The 13,350-nt window shown below is 34.9% G+C and overlaps 1 protein-coding gene and 1 pseudogene across 2 annotated transcripts; both read left to right on the top strand.

The window, feature by feature from the left end:
- LOC107739308 (fibromodulin-like) lies at positions 1-3,494 on the top strand. 2 transcript variants are annotated; one of them, XM_016551391.1, is made up of 3 exons: positions 1-74; positions 984-1,890; positions 2,809-3,494. In XM_016551391.1, exons 2-3 carry the CDS (start codon positions 1,008-1,010, stop codon positions 2,958-2,960), a joined length of 1,035 nt encoding a protein of 344 aa, XP_016406877.1. In that variant the 5' UTR covers positions 1-74; positions 984-1,007; the 3' UTR covers positions 2,961-3,494. The 2 variants fall into 2 exon arrangements, with proteins under 2 accessions (XP_016406877.1, XP_016406878.1); XM_016551392.1 differs by having other exon boundaries at positions 4-74; positions 992-1,890.
- A 2,606-nt stretch (positions 3,495-6,100) lies between these two features.
- On the top strand, positions 6,101-11,827 carry LOC107739307 (sodium- and chloride-dependent neutral and basic amino acid transporter B(0+)-like; annotated as a pseudogene).
- Positions 11,828-13,350: the final 1,523 nt, after the last annotated feature.

Below are 13,350 nucleotides of genomic sequence, written 5' to 3' on the forward strand. Positions count from 1 at the left end.
TTTGCCAAAGCCACTTCATATTGCTACAAGGACTCGCAGTGAGACAAAGAGAAGGCAGTGCCTTTGTTGATCAGGTAGGTGTGATGCTCAGATTTTCTACTGTCAACATGTTAGTGGAAGGTTTATTTATTCTGGTCTTATTTTGCATCAATGGAGACTTGTTGAAATTTTCCTCTTTGGAATTGGTAACGAAGTGGAACAAGCTCACAGCTTGAATACAAGTTGTGTTGCTATGTTGTTGCGATTTGGTCTTGAGCGTATTCTTTGCAGGAATATGGTTAAATGTTTGTTGTTCTTATGGTTTTCATTCCCCCCTTTTCAAACAGTTGTTACTGAATGTACTGTATATATGAATAAATTAAATGCCTGGGTTTCCTACCTGACATATATGTACTCTGGATCAGTTCATTTTTATACTGTAGCTTTATTATTAAGTTTTATCATGCATAAGTAACTATTTGTGTCTGATCTGCAATAATTTCAGTATTTTCTTTTTTATCTAGACCTTTCCCTGCTGCAAAACAGTTTTGAAGCAATCAAAACTGACTTTGGTCCTCTAGCCTGATCTGATTTGCTAGTTTTAGATGGATTTTGGGCATCTGGAAGGCCAGCTAGCCACCAGCTTGAAAAATCTGCTTAAACAAAGATGGTTTGTCTTGACTATTTTACCTGGTTTCCCAGCCAGGTGATGGTGTATTTGCTGGTTTAGCTGGCCTTACAATGACTAAAACTTTTAAAACCAGACAGACTTTACTTGAAGGGCAGCTATAGCAAGAAAAATAGCTTAGGCTGTTTTATTTTCAGCAGGGCATCCAGTTTAACCAGCTAGCCATCAGCTTATATGGGCTGGGCTGGGCTGGGTGGGCAGCTAGCCCAGCTTAAACCAGATAAGATCAGCAATCCTTCTAAGGCTGTTTTTTTGCCAGTAATTAAGCATTTTTAATTAATCCTACAAATATTAAAAGTGTTTTTTCTGTCTGCAGCTGTCAAGTCTCTTGCCAGTGACAATGCGGCTAATCGCTTTCCTGCTGTTGGGGCTTCTGAAGTTCTCACTGGCTCAGGACAGAGATCCTTTCCAGTGGCTTTCTTCCCTGCACAGCCGTGGATACGCCTCTCTGCAGGCCGACAACACCGGAGGAGAATGTCCTGAGGAGTGCGACTGTCCTCCAACCTTCCCAATCGTCATGTACTGTGACAACCGCAACATGAAACAAATGCCTTACATCCCATCCCGGATGAAGTATGTGTACCTGCAACACAATCAGATCACCTCTGTTCCAGATAATGCTTTTGGAAATGCCAGCAACCTTGTGTGGGTTATGTTGCATGAGAATCATATTAACTCAGTGGGCAAGCAAGCGTTTGCTAAACTGGTGAACTTGGATCGCCTGTACCTGAACAACAACAACCTAACCGAGGTGCCGTCCAACCTGCCTCGATCACTACGTGACCTTCGTCTCAATCACAATACAATCGCCAAGTTGCCCCCTAACGCTTTTGAGGGCATGGAGAATTTGACCATACTTTTGCTCCATAACAACGGTCTCCAGGATATTGGTGGTGGCCTGAAAGGTCTGAAGTCGTTAACTCTGCTGGATGTGAGCAGTAACCAGCTCAAGAAGGTTCCTAATGGTCTCCCTGAGATGCTTCACCAGCTCTACCTCGAGTCCAACTCCATCGAAGCAGTTCCAGAGAACTTCCTCAGCCAGTTCACCAACCTACAGTATATCCGTATTTCTCACAATGTTCTCACAAACAAAGGTATCCCTCAAAACACTTTTAACAACAGCGGTCTGGTGGAGCTGGATTTGTCCTTCAACAAGTTGGAGAGCATTCCTGTTGTTAGTACTAATCTGCAACATCTTTATCTACAGGCCAATCAGATCAAAGGTACAGCACTTCTACATATTTTTTAACACTTGAATACAAGTTCACCTTTATTTATTTATTTATTTTTGTTAATTTACTTAAAAAGTAATTATTTCAGCCTTATTTGTTATACTTAGGTTTATAAAATGATTAAATAAGTAAAAAAATGTAAACATCATTTTCATTAATTAATTTTTTAATAATAAAAAATAAAACATGGAAAAATGGAAAGTTATATAAATAAGTAATACAAAAGCAATATAAAGATACAATTGGTGATATGAAAGTGGAAAACATTAGAATATCATTTCTTATTAAGACTGAATTTAATATTAAATTGAATTAAGTTTAATTGGGTAATTAATTTTAAATGTTAATTTTCCCACCTTCCTAATATTTTTTTTGTTGTTTTTCATATAAATTTGAGATTTATTTTTAAATAAAATGTAGTGAGTTTTATAGTTACAAACAATATAAAAACAAAACAATAATTTAAATGTATATATTTTGATATTCTCTTATCACTCATTTTGTTTCTTGTGTAAATGTATCTTGTTTAAGGATGTTGGATATTTTTAAGGCTAAACTTTGATAAAAAATAAATTTAAAAAAAGATTAAGAAAATTATTTCTTCCAGTGTAGTTTAGTGAAACAGTCTTAACCATAGGTCTTCAACCCTGCTCCTGGGGACCCCCTATCCTGGAAAGTTTATTTCCAACCTGCTTCAGAACACTTGGCATGTGACTTTTCAACTGATCCTGAAGTCCTTGATTAGCTGCTTCAGGTGTGTTTGATTAGGGTTGGAGCTGAACTCTGCAGGACAGTGGGTCCCCAGGAGCAGGGCTGAAGACCTATGATCTTAACTATTCTCATCCAGTGATTGTTCCGATGCCAGACATGTTGAAATTGCATATACAACTTGTTTTCCATTCTTTTCAGAGTTTACATTGGGCAGTTTCTGCAGTGTGGTGGATGTCATGAACTTCTCCAAGCTGAGAGTCTTGAGGCTGGAAGGAAATGAGATCAGTGCTGGAGACATGCCCTCTGAAGCTGCCCTATGTCTCCGTCTGGCTACTGATATTACAGTGTAAATGGCAGTGACCAATCAGCAGGGGGCTCTTTTGTTTTCCTCTAACTTTATTATATCAGAGTGGCATGACTTTGCATTGATATACATTTTTACTGTAGGGAAATTTATAGTGCCTTGGGATTTTGTATGAGAGGAATATAATTTCCTGTGGACTTTAGAGAGAAGTACAAATACTGAAATGGGGGGAAAAGGAAATTGAGAGATTTAGATAGGAAATGGAGATCCTCTGTTAGGGTATGTTGTTTTTTTTCAAAAGCCACATAGCCATTCTAATATGCCTTTCTGTGCTTTTACTCTGTGTTTGTGTGCTTGTCTGTTGGTTAGATGACACCGTTGGCAGCGCAAAAATCAGCATTGCAGTTTGCTGTTTGTTTGATGCATATTTGATTTACTTTAGGTTTGTGGATTCATGTCTCTTCAGGAACAATGCTGTATTTATTCTACATGTGAGACAGAAGAGCTGAGAACAGAAAGATCTTACTTGACTACATCCATCTAACTTGTATAATGTATTATCTTATATAATATCAGAAGAACAGAAACATCTTACTTGACTACATCTAACTCATTTTATAATGTTATAATGATGTCATCATGAGAAAATTAAAGAAAAACTTGTTAAAATCCATAATCTTCCATTCACATCTGAAAGAGGTGAAAGAAAAACTTTGAATTGTGTTTTAAGAGCAATATTTTGCATGTGATATAAAAAATGGCTGGTTTTTAAACATGCCTGTAGACCTTTCGTGTGGCTCTTTGTGTGTGTGTGTGTGTGTGTGTGTGTGTGTGTGTGTGTGTGTGTGTGATGGTGTGATGTATTAACTGCTTTTATGCGAGTATAATACATATGCAAACAAATCATATTCTCTAGTTCTCTGTGACAACATTCATATCTTTAAATCTAAATTGGCTCTGGTTAATGCCAACAGAAAAAAAAATATTTCTATTATAGAAATCACAGAACACAAGCTGCTAATTTACTTTGTTACTGATATCATATAACACAATGTCTGAAGTTACCCTTAAGTCAACAATCAAGTTTTGACAGATATGTTTCTTAATCATTACTTAATATCAAGTTATTGCTATTAAATCTTAATTAGATGTTGGCATGTCTATGCTGATAGAGTATTGATACACACAGAACATTTAGACAGATTGAGGACTGAATCAAGGAAGTAACCTTCAAAGAAAACTGACAGTTGGGAGAATGTGGCTTTTGTGCTTTATGCCATGAATCAGTTACATATTAAAGTCATTTAATTTGCAAGTCATGTGTTATTAGCCTGCAAGTCTTATTTTCACATTGCACAGATTTGAGAACATGTTTTGACCTTAATGATGCTGGGTTTTTGTTTTGTTTTATGAAAGCATCTTTTTTGAGAGTCACCATGTATTTGTGACAATAGGACTATGACATGACTTCAGTAAGTGTGTAACAGGGAGTATTTCATCCCACAACTGTTTGAATGTAGTGAATGCAGGTGACTCACTGTTATCAGTGTCTACATTTGTAATATTTCTACTTTCTCAAAACTCAGGACACAAACATCCTGAATGCAACTTATATTAAGAGTATAGTTTTTTTTTTTAATCAAAGTCACCAGGACAGAACTTGTCAGTAAGGTGCTGTTTCACTTTGACAACCAACTTGTTTGACTTGTTAGAGATAGAAAACTCAAAGAAATAACCTGAAATTTTCCTTGCATGGCTCCCTGAACAATTAAAATTATACCTCCTCTGTCAAATGAACTATAAATACATCCTTATGACCACTTTTTGCCTCAAACAATCTTTTCATTTATTTGAACCCTTTCCTCTAAAACAGACACAGCCTTTGAGGGGCGACTGTTTGATTGCTTTACCTGTAATGACCTGATAAGCACTTTAATGACAGTCAAAACAATTCTGGGCAATAACATCAGACTGCGGCAAACAACTCATGATCTATATCTCACAACTGGTTCATGTGTATCGGAAAACCATACTAAAATTTAGCGCTTAACACAATGACAGTGATTTATAAGGCTTAAATGCAGGTGGTGAGATGTTTAAACCTGTAGAAAAGGGTGGGTGAGGGTGTTGAGTTAATAAGTTGACTGATTAGGGTTGTGCTCTTTTGTCAGGCTTGATACAAAGATCTTATGTTTGCTCTCCAGCCCTCAGTGTCCAGTCATTGAGAGTCTGTGGAATGTCAATAACGGTTTGGAATCTGCACTTGGAAACATGCTTTGGGAGACAAAAAAACCCAAAACAAAACAGGGAAGTGGAGTCATTTAATTCCCGGGAATCATTTCATGTGTCTTGATAAATATTATTGATACATTTTCTTATAATACATTTGATGATTGCTACACAATAAAAAGACAATAAAACATTCCCAAAGTTTTACTATTGTATTTTTCTATGGAACTGAACTATATAATAGTGTTCATTCTGTAAAACCACATCATAACCTGAACTTCATATAAAACATGTTTTATAATAATAAAGCCAGTTTTGTTCCACTGGATATTGCCTCTCTGACATTCCTTAAATAGCTCTGCCTCACCTAAATGTTTACTGATAAAATGTTATGGAAGTGATCTCGCTGAATAAATATGAATAAGTCACACACATATCTGAAACTCATTTTTATTTTTTTTCTCGTTTAATCATGAACAAGTGACTTTCATGCTGTCATGACAGAGAATGACTGTGAAGCCCCCTCTTGAGAGAGAAAGTGTAGTTTATCAGTGGCCTTTGTTGGCAATGATTAGTAGTTTATTCACTTTGGAATTTCTCAGGTGACTGATACCTAGTGATTACTAAATTAGCCCAGTTCTTTCTATTGTTAAAAAAGCTGTACACACTGTGTAGTATTATAGATATTCCATACATTTAGAAACAAAAACATCATATTAATAAATCAAGCTCAAATAAAAATATTGATTTATAATTCATGATACTTCCAACATAGTAAATGTAAATGCAAACCGAGATTATAATTAGTGTATGTAATGTGTATGAAGACACCAAATGTGATGTTTTGTCATGTTGAAAGGGGGTGGGGTGGGGTGTATGTGAACGACAGTATATAAGACTACCGTGTACAGTTTTTCCTCAAGTTCACTCTGTCAGGTGTATCCATCATTTCACCTGTCGCTCTTGAGACTGTGCTGAAGAATGAGGAAATACAGCTTGAACAACATTACAGGAGTACTATTCAAAAACTCCGTTGCAGCTGAGCAGGTAACAAACAATTATGTTCACATCAGTTTTTTATTTCTTGCCACATTTTGATAATAAACAAAAAAAAGAAAGAAAGAAAGAAAGCAGGACCAACTGAAGACTTTTTATGTGATGTGATTTGCAATGAGTATTATTTGTTTATTTTTCTTTTTTTTGCAGGATAACAATGAATCTAACAAGCCAGATCCTCATGTTGGGCAGGAAGATGAGAAGACTGAAAGGGGAAACTGGAGCAGCAAAAGAGAGTGCATGCTGTCTATGATCAGCTATGCAGTTGGTCTTGGAAATGTGTGGAGATTTCCCTACTTGGCTTACAAACATGGGGGAGGTACAGTAAGATGACATTTAATATTATTTCTCACGATAATGTATGTTAAATTAATGTCATTCATACTTTTTTATATTCGTATAATAGAGGAGCAAGAATGTAAAAGTAGGCAAGAAAATGGGCTATGTATTTTACTTTTCCTTCATAACTCAATTATATGAACACAAAGTCATTTTTAAAGAAAATTTCTATTTAAAAGTTATATTTCACTCTGTTTTGAATACTGCATCTTTTTAACAATTTAAGGGGCCTTCCTCATCCCCTACACTATCATGCTGGCTGTTGCTGGCCTTCCTTTGTTCTTCATGGAGAGCTCCTTTGGACAGTTCTGCAGCCAAGGCCCCATCAATGTGTGGAAATCTGTGCCTATACTGCAAGGTAACATTGAACATGTTCAACCTTAAAATTGGTCGATCTAAAAGTTACAGAGGAAATTCTTAAAAATACACTGTGGATTCACATTAAGGTCCACCAATGTGGTAAATGCCTCAAGGCTAATTCATAAATGTATTAAACCAACCTTGAGACATGCTAAGAACAAATAGCCCTTCGACACAGTTAACATGCAGACTGCATACTGAAATTTGCCCTCAGGACCTTTACATTAATTTTTAAGGGGGTTTGTGGGCACTAAAAAAACCCAACATGTGCAAATCAAGTTCACACTTATTTAAGCAAATTGATTCAAAAGTTTGGCTTTTATACTTTAAACATATCCTTTTTTTTAATGTGATTTTTTTGTAGGTGTTGGCATCACAATGATGCTGGTTAGCACTTTTGTGGCAATCTACTATAATGTGATCATTGCATATAGTATCTACTACCTTTTTGCATCTTTTCAATATCCTTTCCCTTGGAGTGTCAAGGACTGCAACTCAACAGGTTTGTTATGTAGACCGTTTCTCTTTTAAAGAGGCCCATGTTTCAGTGTCAGACATTCCATGACTTTTTGCTCAGATAATGAAAGCATTAGGATTTTTCTAGATGAACTGGCTTGCAAGGGAAATTTGCCTTTCACACGTAAACCTGTAATAATATTAATAATAATAATAATAATAATAATATCTAATGGGAACTTCCTCACAGCTCTGTGCTTAAAATTATAAGAGTTTAAACTAGTTCGTTATAGATCAAACTATTGTTTTATATGTTCAAAGTACTTATTTATCAAGATACAGAATAATACTGCAGGGAATCATTGTTTAGACCTTATGTTGTATTTCAATAGCTTACAACATTACTGCTGCAACACTGAACGTGACTTCTGAGAATCAAACCTGCCAGAATGAATTTTCAGCAGGCCAGAGCCCCAGCGAGAAATACTGGGAGTAGGTTGACATTTGTTTTTGTACAGTACCTGCTTGTCAGTGTGACTTAACTTTGTTATAATTTAGAATATATACTAAATTTTGGATTATTCATGATTAAATTAGTAATGTTTTGGTCTGTGTCAGGTTTTGGGGTGGTTGGCATTAGACAGCATTAAAAATTTGTCGAGTGTATTTTCTTTCCTGTTCTGAAGTATTTCCTGTTGAAACAGGAAGCTTGGGTGGGATGCTGGGTTTGTCTCACCTTTTGATGTTTACAAGGCTTTAGTTGTAAGATGGAAGCAGCAATACAAAAAGTGTTTTTTTTTTTTACTTGACTAACACCACTCAACACATTTGTATGATTTAATTATTTTAACAATTTTATCATTTAAATTTTATAATTAGAATTTTATAATAATTTTCAAAAAATATACACTACTGTTCAAAAGTTTGGTGTGACAGTCATCAAAGGTGACAGTAAAGACTTTTATAGTACATTGTTAAAAACACAGTTTCAAATAAATACTGTTCTTGTGAACTTTTTATTCATCAAAGAATCTTGAAAAAAGTATCACATTTCCACAAAAATAACTTCCTGTGCACCAAATCAGCACATTATGTTTTCTAAAGGATCATGTGAATCTGAAGACTGCAGTTCTTTAAAAAAAATTTTTTGTGTGATTTCAATTTTTTTTAATTTTGTTATATTTCAATATTACTGTTTTTACTGTATTTGTGATCAAATGAATGCAGCACTTGTGAGCATAAGAGACTTTCAAAAAAATATATATTAAAAAATCATATCACCCCCAAACTGTAAAACGGTAAAATGTAACTGTCTCCAATATCAAGTAAACAACATTGAAATAATTAAAATATTTTTCTCTCTGTAAAGATACATTTTGTTTTGAGTGAAATCTTCACCTCAACATGTTTTAATCTTTAGTCTTGAATGATAAAATCAATGGGAATTTTTCTTATCTGCATTCTTTTGATTCTTTTTTTTATTTAGGTGTGTTTATGTCCTTTTTCTTTCTTTTTTTTTTTGTATTTGACATTTTGTGACTGAATTATTTGTCCTCAGTGAGGTGGCTCTTCAGCGCACTATAGCAGTATGAATGAGACAGGGCCGGTGGTTTGGCACCTGGCCCTTTGCCTGTTGCTCGCCTGGATACTAGTCGGAGCAGCTCTCTTCAAGGCATAAAGTCCTCTGGGAAGGTTAGTGTTTCACCTCAGTAAAATTAAATCGTATCTGTGCAATAAATTGAATTGGGGCAGCAAGAGAACAAAGCATTTTGGATTTAGTTTAACGTAATAAATGGTATGTTTCAGGTGGTGTATTTCACAGCTACTTTCCCATACATCGTTCTTTTTATCCTACTAATACGTGGTGCGACTCTGGAGGGAGCAAAAGATGGCATTGAGTTCTATAATGGTTAAAAGTCCAGCCTCACTAAACTGGCTGATGCTGAGGTCTGTAAAGATCTAAATACAACAGTCTAACCTTACCGTTTATAATCACAGGAATACACCAATATCAGACAGCTAATGTAGCCCGTTTTTACCATATAGGTTTGGAAGGATGCAGCTACTCAGATCTTCTTTTCTCTCTCTATTGCCTGGGGTGGTTTGATGGCTCTGTCCTCTTACAATAAGTTTTACAACAACTGCTTCCCAGACTCCATTATAGCGTGTGTTACAAACTGTGGCACCAGTGTCTTTGCTGGCTTTGCCATCTTTTCGATCCTTGGACACATGGCGCATGTCTATCGGAGACCAGTGTCAGAAGTTGCAGATGCTGGTAAGATCTGAAATGTAAATGTAGTGTTGTTTTTCATTTTTCAGTAATCAGAAGAGTGTATTGCAGAACATTTAAGAGTTCTTTTAAAACAAAGGAAGTAATAAAATGTGTAGTTTGCCATTAAAGAAATCGTTTTAAACAATAATAAACATTCTAGCATGATGTACTCATCCTCTGGTTGTTTCAAACCTACTTTTTCTGGTTGTTTCACAAAAAAAAAAAAAAAAGAAGCAGCATACAGGTTTGGAATAACATGAGAAAGAGTAAAACATTATCATCATCTTTTGGTGAATGATTTGAATGAGTCATTGTAGAAATAGTTTAATCAAAAATTACAATTCAAGCATGATGTACTCATTCTCATGTTGTTTCAAACCTAATTTTTTGGGTTGTATTACAGAAAAAAAACAATAATAAAAATACAGGATACAGGTTTGGAATAACATGAGAAATCGTACAATTCAATTACCTTATTAAATGTTTTTTTTTGAAGAAGAAGAAGAAGCTAAGCCCCAGTTTGTGGTTTAGGTTTTGCATTGGCCTTCATTGCGTACCCTGATGCTCTTTCTAAGCTGCCCATTTCACCGCTGTGGTCAGTCCTGTTCTTCGTTATGCTTATCACCCTTGGCTTGGACTCCCAGTTTGCAGGAATAGGTAAAGAAAAGCAGATTTAGTTACAATAATAAAAAAAAGAAAAAGAAAAAAAGTACTCAAATATTTGATGTGAATCATGATTTGTCTTCAGAGGTTATCTCCACCTGCCTCCTATCCCAAAGTTTTAAAGTCCAAACGAGGAATTGTTACAACAGCAGTCTGCATTGTTCTCTTTTTGCTTGCTTGCCATGTGTCACTGGGGTAGGCAAACCATTACGAATATAGATTCACGTTTTATAAGACATGTAAGACCAACCTTAAACATATTACAATTATAAAATTGCATTACATGAAAGGATAATAAGGGCATTCTGCACAGTGTGATCCCAGTTGTGTGTGTAAACGTGTTTTGTTTTGATAGGCAGGAATATATTGGGTGAATTTAATTGACACTTTTTGTGCTGGATGGATTCTCCTGGTCGCTGGATTACTGGAGGTCTTAGGTCTATCCATCCTGTATGGTGAGCAGGGGCGTAATTTCCACTGGGAACAGGGGGGACATGTCCCCCCCACCTTTCAAAATCACGTTTGTGTCCCCCCCACTTTCAAATTCGTTTGTTATATTTTTTTTAACCGCACGCCGTCATCGCCACGGAGGAGCAGGACCGAGCAGGACACAGACGCGCGCGTCCAGGAACGTCGCGTGCACACGCTAAAGATATTTTGTGTCCCCCCCACTTCTCAAACCAAAGTTACACCCTTGATGGTGAGTATACATTAGCAATATGTGATAATGATATATGCTGTCTCCAATTATTGTTCTATTCTTTTCTAAAATGCATTTACATTTTCAGGTGGAAATCGATTCATCAAAGACATTGAGATGATGATTGGGACTAAGAGCGCCCTCTTCTGGTTCTGGTGGAGAGCTTGTTGGTTTTTTATCACTCCAGTGGTTCTTTCTGTATGTACACAATTTTTAAACTATATACAATTATTATATCAATAATAACAATTTATCTATCTATCTATCTATCTATCTATCTATATATATATATATATATATATATATATTATAGCTAATAATTATGTTGTTTTTGAAATTATTATTATTATTATTTTATTTTTTTTGCAGATTATTCTTGTATGGTCTTTGTATACTTTCACTTCCCCCACATATGGCTCAGTTGCATATCCAGTTTGGGGCATTTCTGTGGGCTGGTGTATGACTGCATTTTGCCTCATTTGGATCCCTATTGTTGCAGTCTGGAAAGTATACAAAGCAAGTGGGGGCCCCTGGCAGGTAAAGTGGGATTTTCATGTTTTATCTGAGAAAAAAATAAATAAATAAATGATTGTAAAGATTTTTTAAAGACTATATATTAACATGTGTAGTATGCCAGTGGTGCATTGTGTTCTTTAGCCATGCACCATTTGATTCTGATCGCTTGGCTTTTGTCATTCAGCGTATCAAAGCAGCCTGTTCACCCACAGAGGACTGGGGTCCTTACTTGGAGTGCCACAGAGGGGAGCGCTATGGTACGAGAGAAGCAACTGATGCAAATATATTTGTAATCTCAAATAAATTCACAACTAGATTATAAAAAAAAAATATGTTCAAGCATAGTGTTTTAATGTATTTGTACATATATGCATATGAAGCACTCTAGTCTCCATGTAGCTTATTGAACAAGACAATTTAATATTTTAATGTATATAGTTGTAATCCTTTAGTTTGATTGCGTGTGCATTTTTTTGTGAGTGTTGAATTGTATTCTATTTGAATTTTTTTGTGTATTGATTTTTTTTTTTACCTTTGTGATTCTGGTTTTTTATTTTTTTCTGACATGTTGGTGTTATTATCTTTCACTTGGATGTTATAAGTTGCACTGAGTAAATACAGCTGGATAAAACAAAAACTTGTGTCTGTCTTCATTTCAGGCTGCAAAGCAACAAAATTTGATTGTTTTAAAGGGGGTGATTCTTTTCTATACCCACTGTATAAAAGTAATGTTTTAATATGACAATATGTTACAAAGCACTGAAAGAGTAGCAATGTAGAGCTGATGTATGTTTGAAATTTGAATCTGAAACCCACCGCACTGCAGAAGAGCCACACCTGTGATGCAAATACACTTAAATCTCTTTCAGAAATAACTTGCCAAAGCACAACTCTAAATGAATGAGAAATCAGGGGCAATTATACACACTAGAGAAAAGGTGTGATTATATCAGATTATATTATGACAGAAATTTTCAACAACAACAAAAATTTGTAATGATAAAAAAAAATTGAGGTATAAAATTTTGGCTTTTGGATTTCACTCTTGTTTTTCTGTAAATATTATTTTTCCGCTGTCTAAAACATCTTGTTTTCAAGTGTTACAACTTCCTCAACCATTCACTAAGAGGCTGATTATAACACGCTGATTAAATTCAATATTATGATCCGAGTCTTTTTCTATTGTAAGTTTATTTATGATATTTTGACACTTGTAAAACATTTTTATACCAAAGGATGACAGGTAGATTTGTACACTATTTAAGATTGTAATATATCATATAATATGTAACAAATATTATAATACGTACTAATAAATTTTGACCTCAGGCACTTTCAATCAGTTTTGAAGATATCCACATCACTTATATAACTGAAAAAGTATCATATATATTTTTTAAACATTAAACAACATTTAATGTTGTTTACATTTTGATTTTGATCTTTAAATGTCCTCACCATTTTGAAGTGAATCTCATTTCACAGCATTATAACAATAATTATAATTATAAATATAATGCAATCATAGCACCATGCATTACTGTACATGTTTTCTCCATCTTCATATTTAAAGCATCCTTTATTCTGTATTTTAAACCTCGGCATCTTCATTTTTCATAACCGACTGTTAAACTCTGTGGACTTTACAATTATTGAATCAAATTTAATATTAGAGATATTTGAAATCTCTTTCTTGACAGTTTCAAAGTAATTAATGATAGATTAACATACTGGAGAGGTGCCTTTGCCCTTGTTCCTTTTATCTGAGATTGGAACAATGCTGTTAAACGATTTTACTACACTTAATATTAATAACTTGTTTCTTATAGATGTGTTACAGACTTT

The sequence above is a fragment of the Sinocyclocheilus rhinocerous genome, unplaced genomic scaffold (assembly GCF_001515625.1).
Source record: "Sinocyclocheilus rhinocerous isolate Xijiao unplaced genomic scaffold, SAMN03320098_v1.1 scaffold14, whole genome shotgun sequence".
Lineage (NCBI taxonomy): Eukaryota > Metazoa > Chordata > Actinopteri > Cypriniformes > Cyprinidae > Sinocyclocheilus > Sinocyclocheilus rhinocerous.

Coding starts and splice junctions, on each gene's coding strand:
- LOC107739308 (XM_016551391.1), top strand. CDS start 1,008: ATGCGGCTAATCGCTTTCCTGCTGTTGGGGCTTCTGAAGTTCTCACTG. Junction 1,891..2,808: donor ACAGGCCAATCAGATCAAAG/GTACAGCACTTC, acceptor CATTCTTTTCAG/AGTTTACATTGGGCAGTTTC.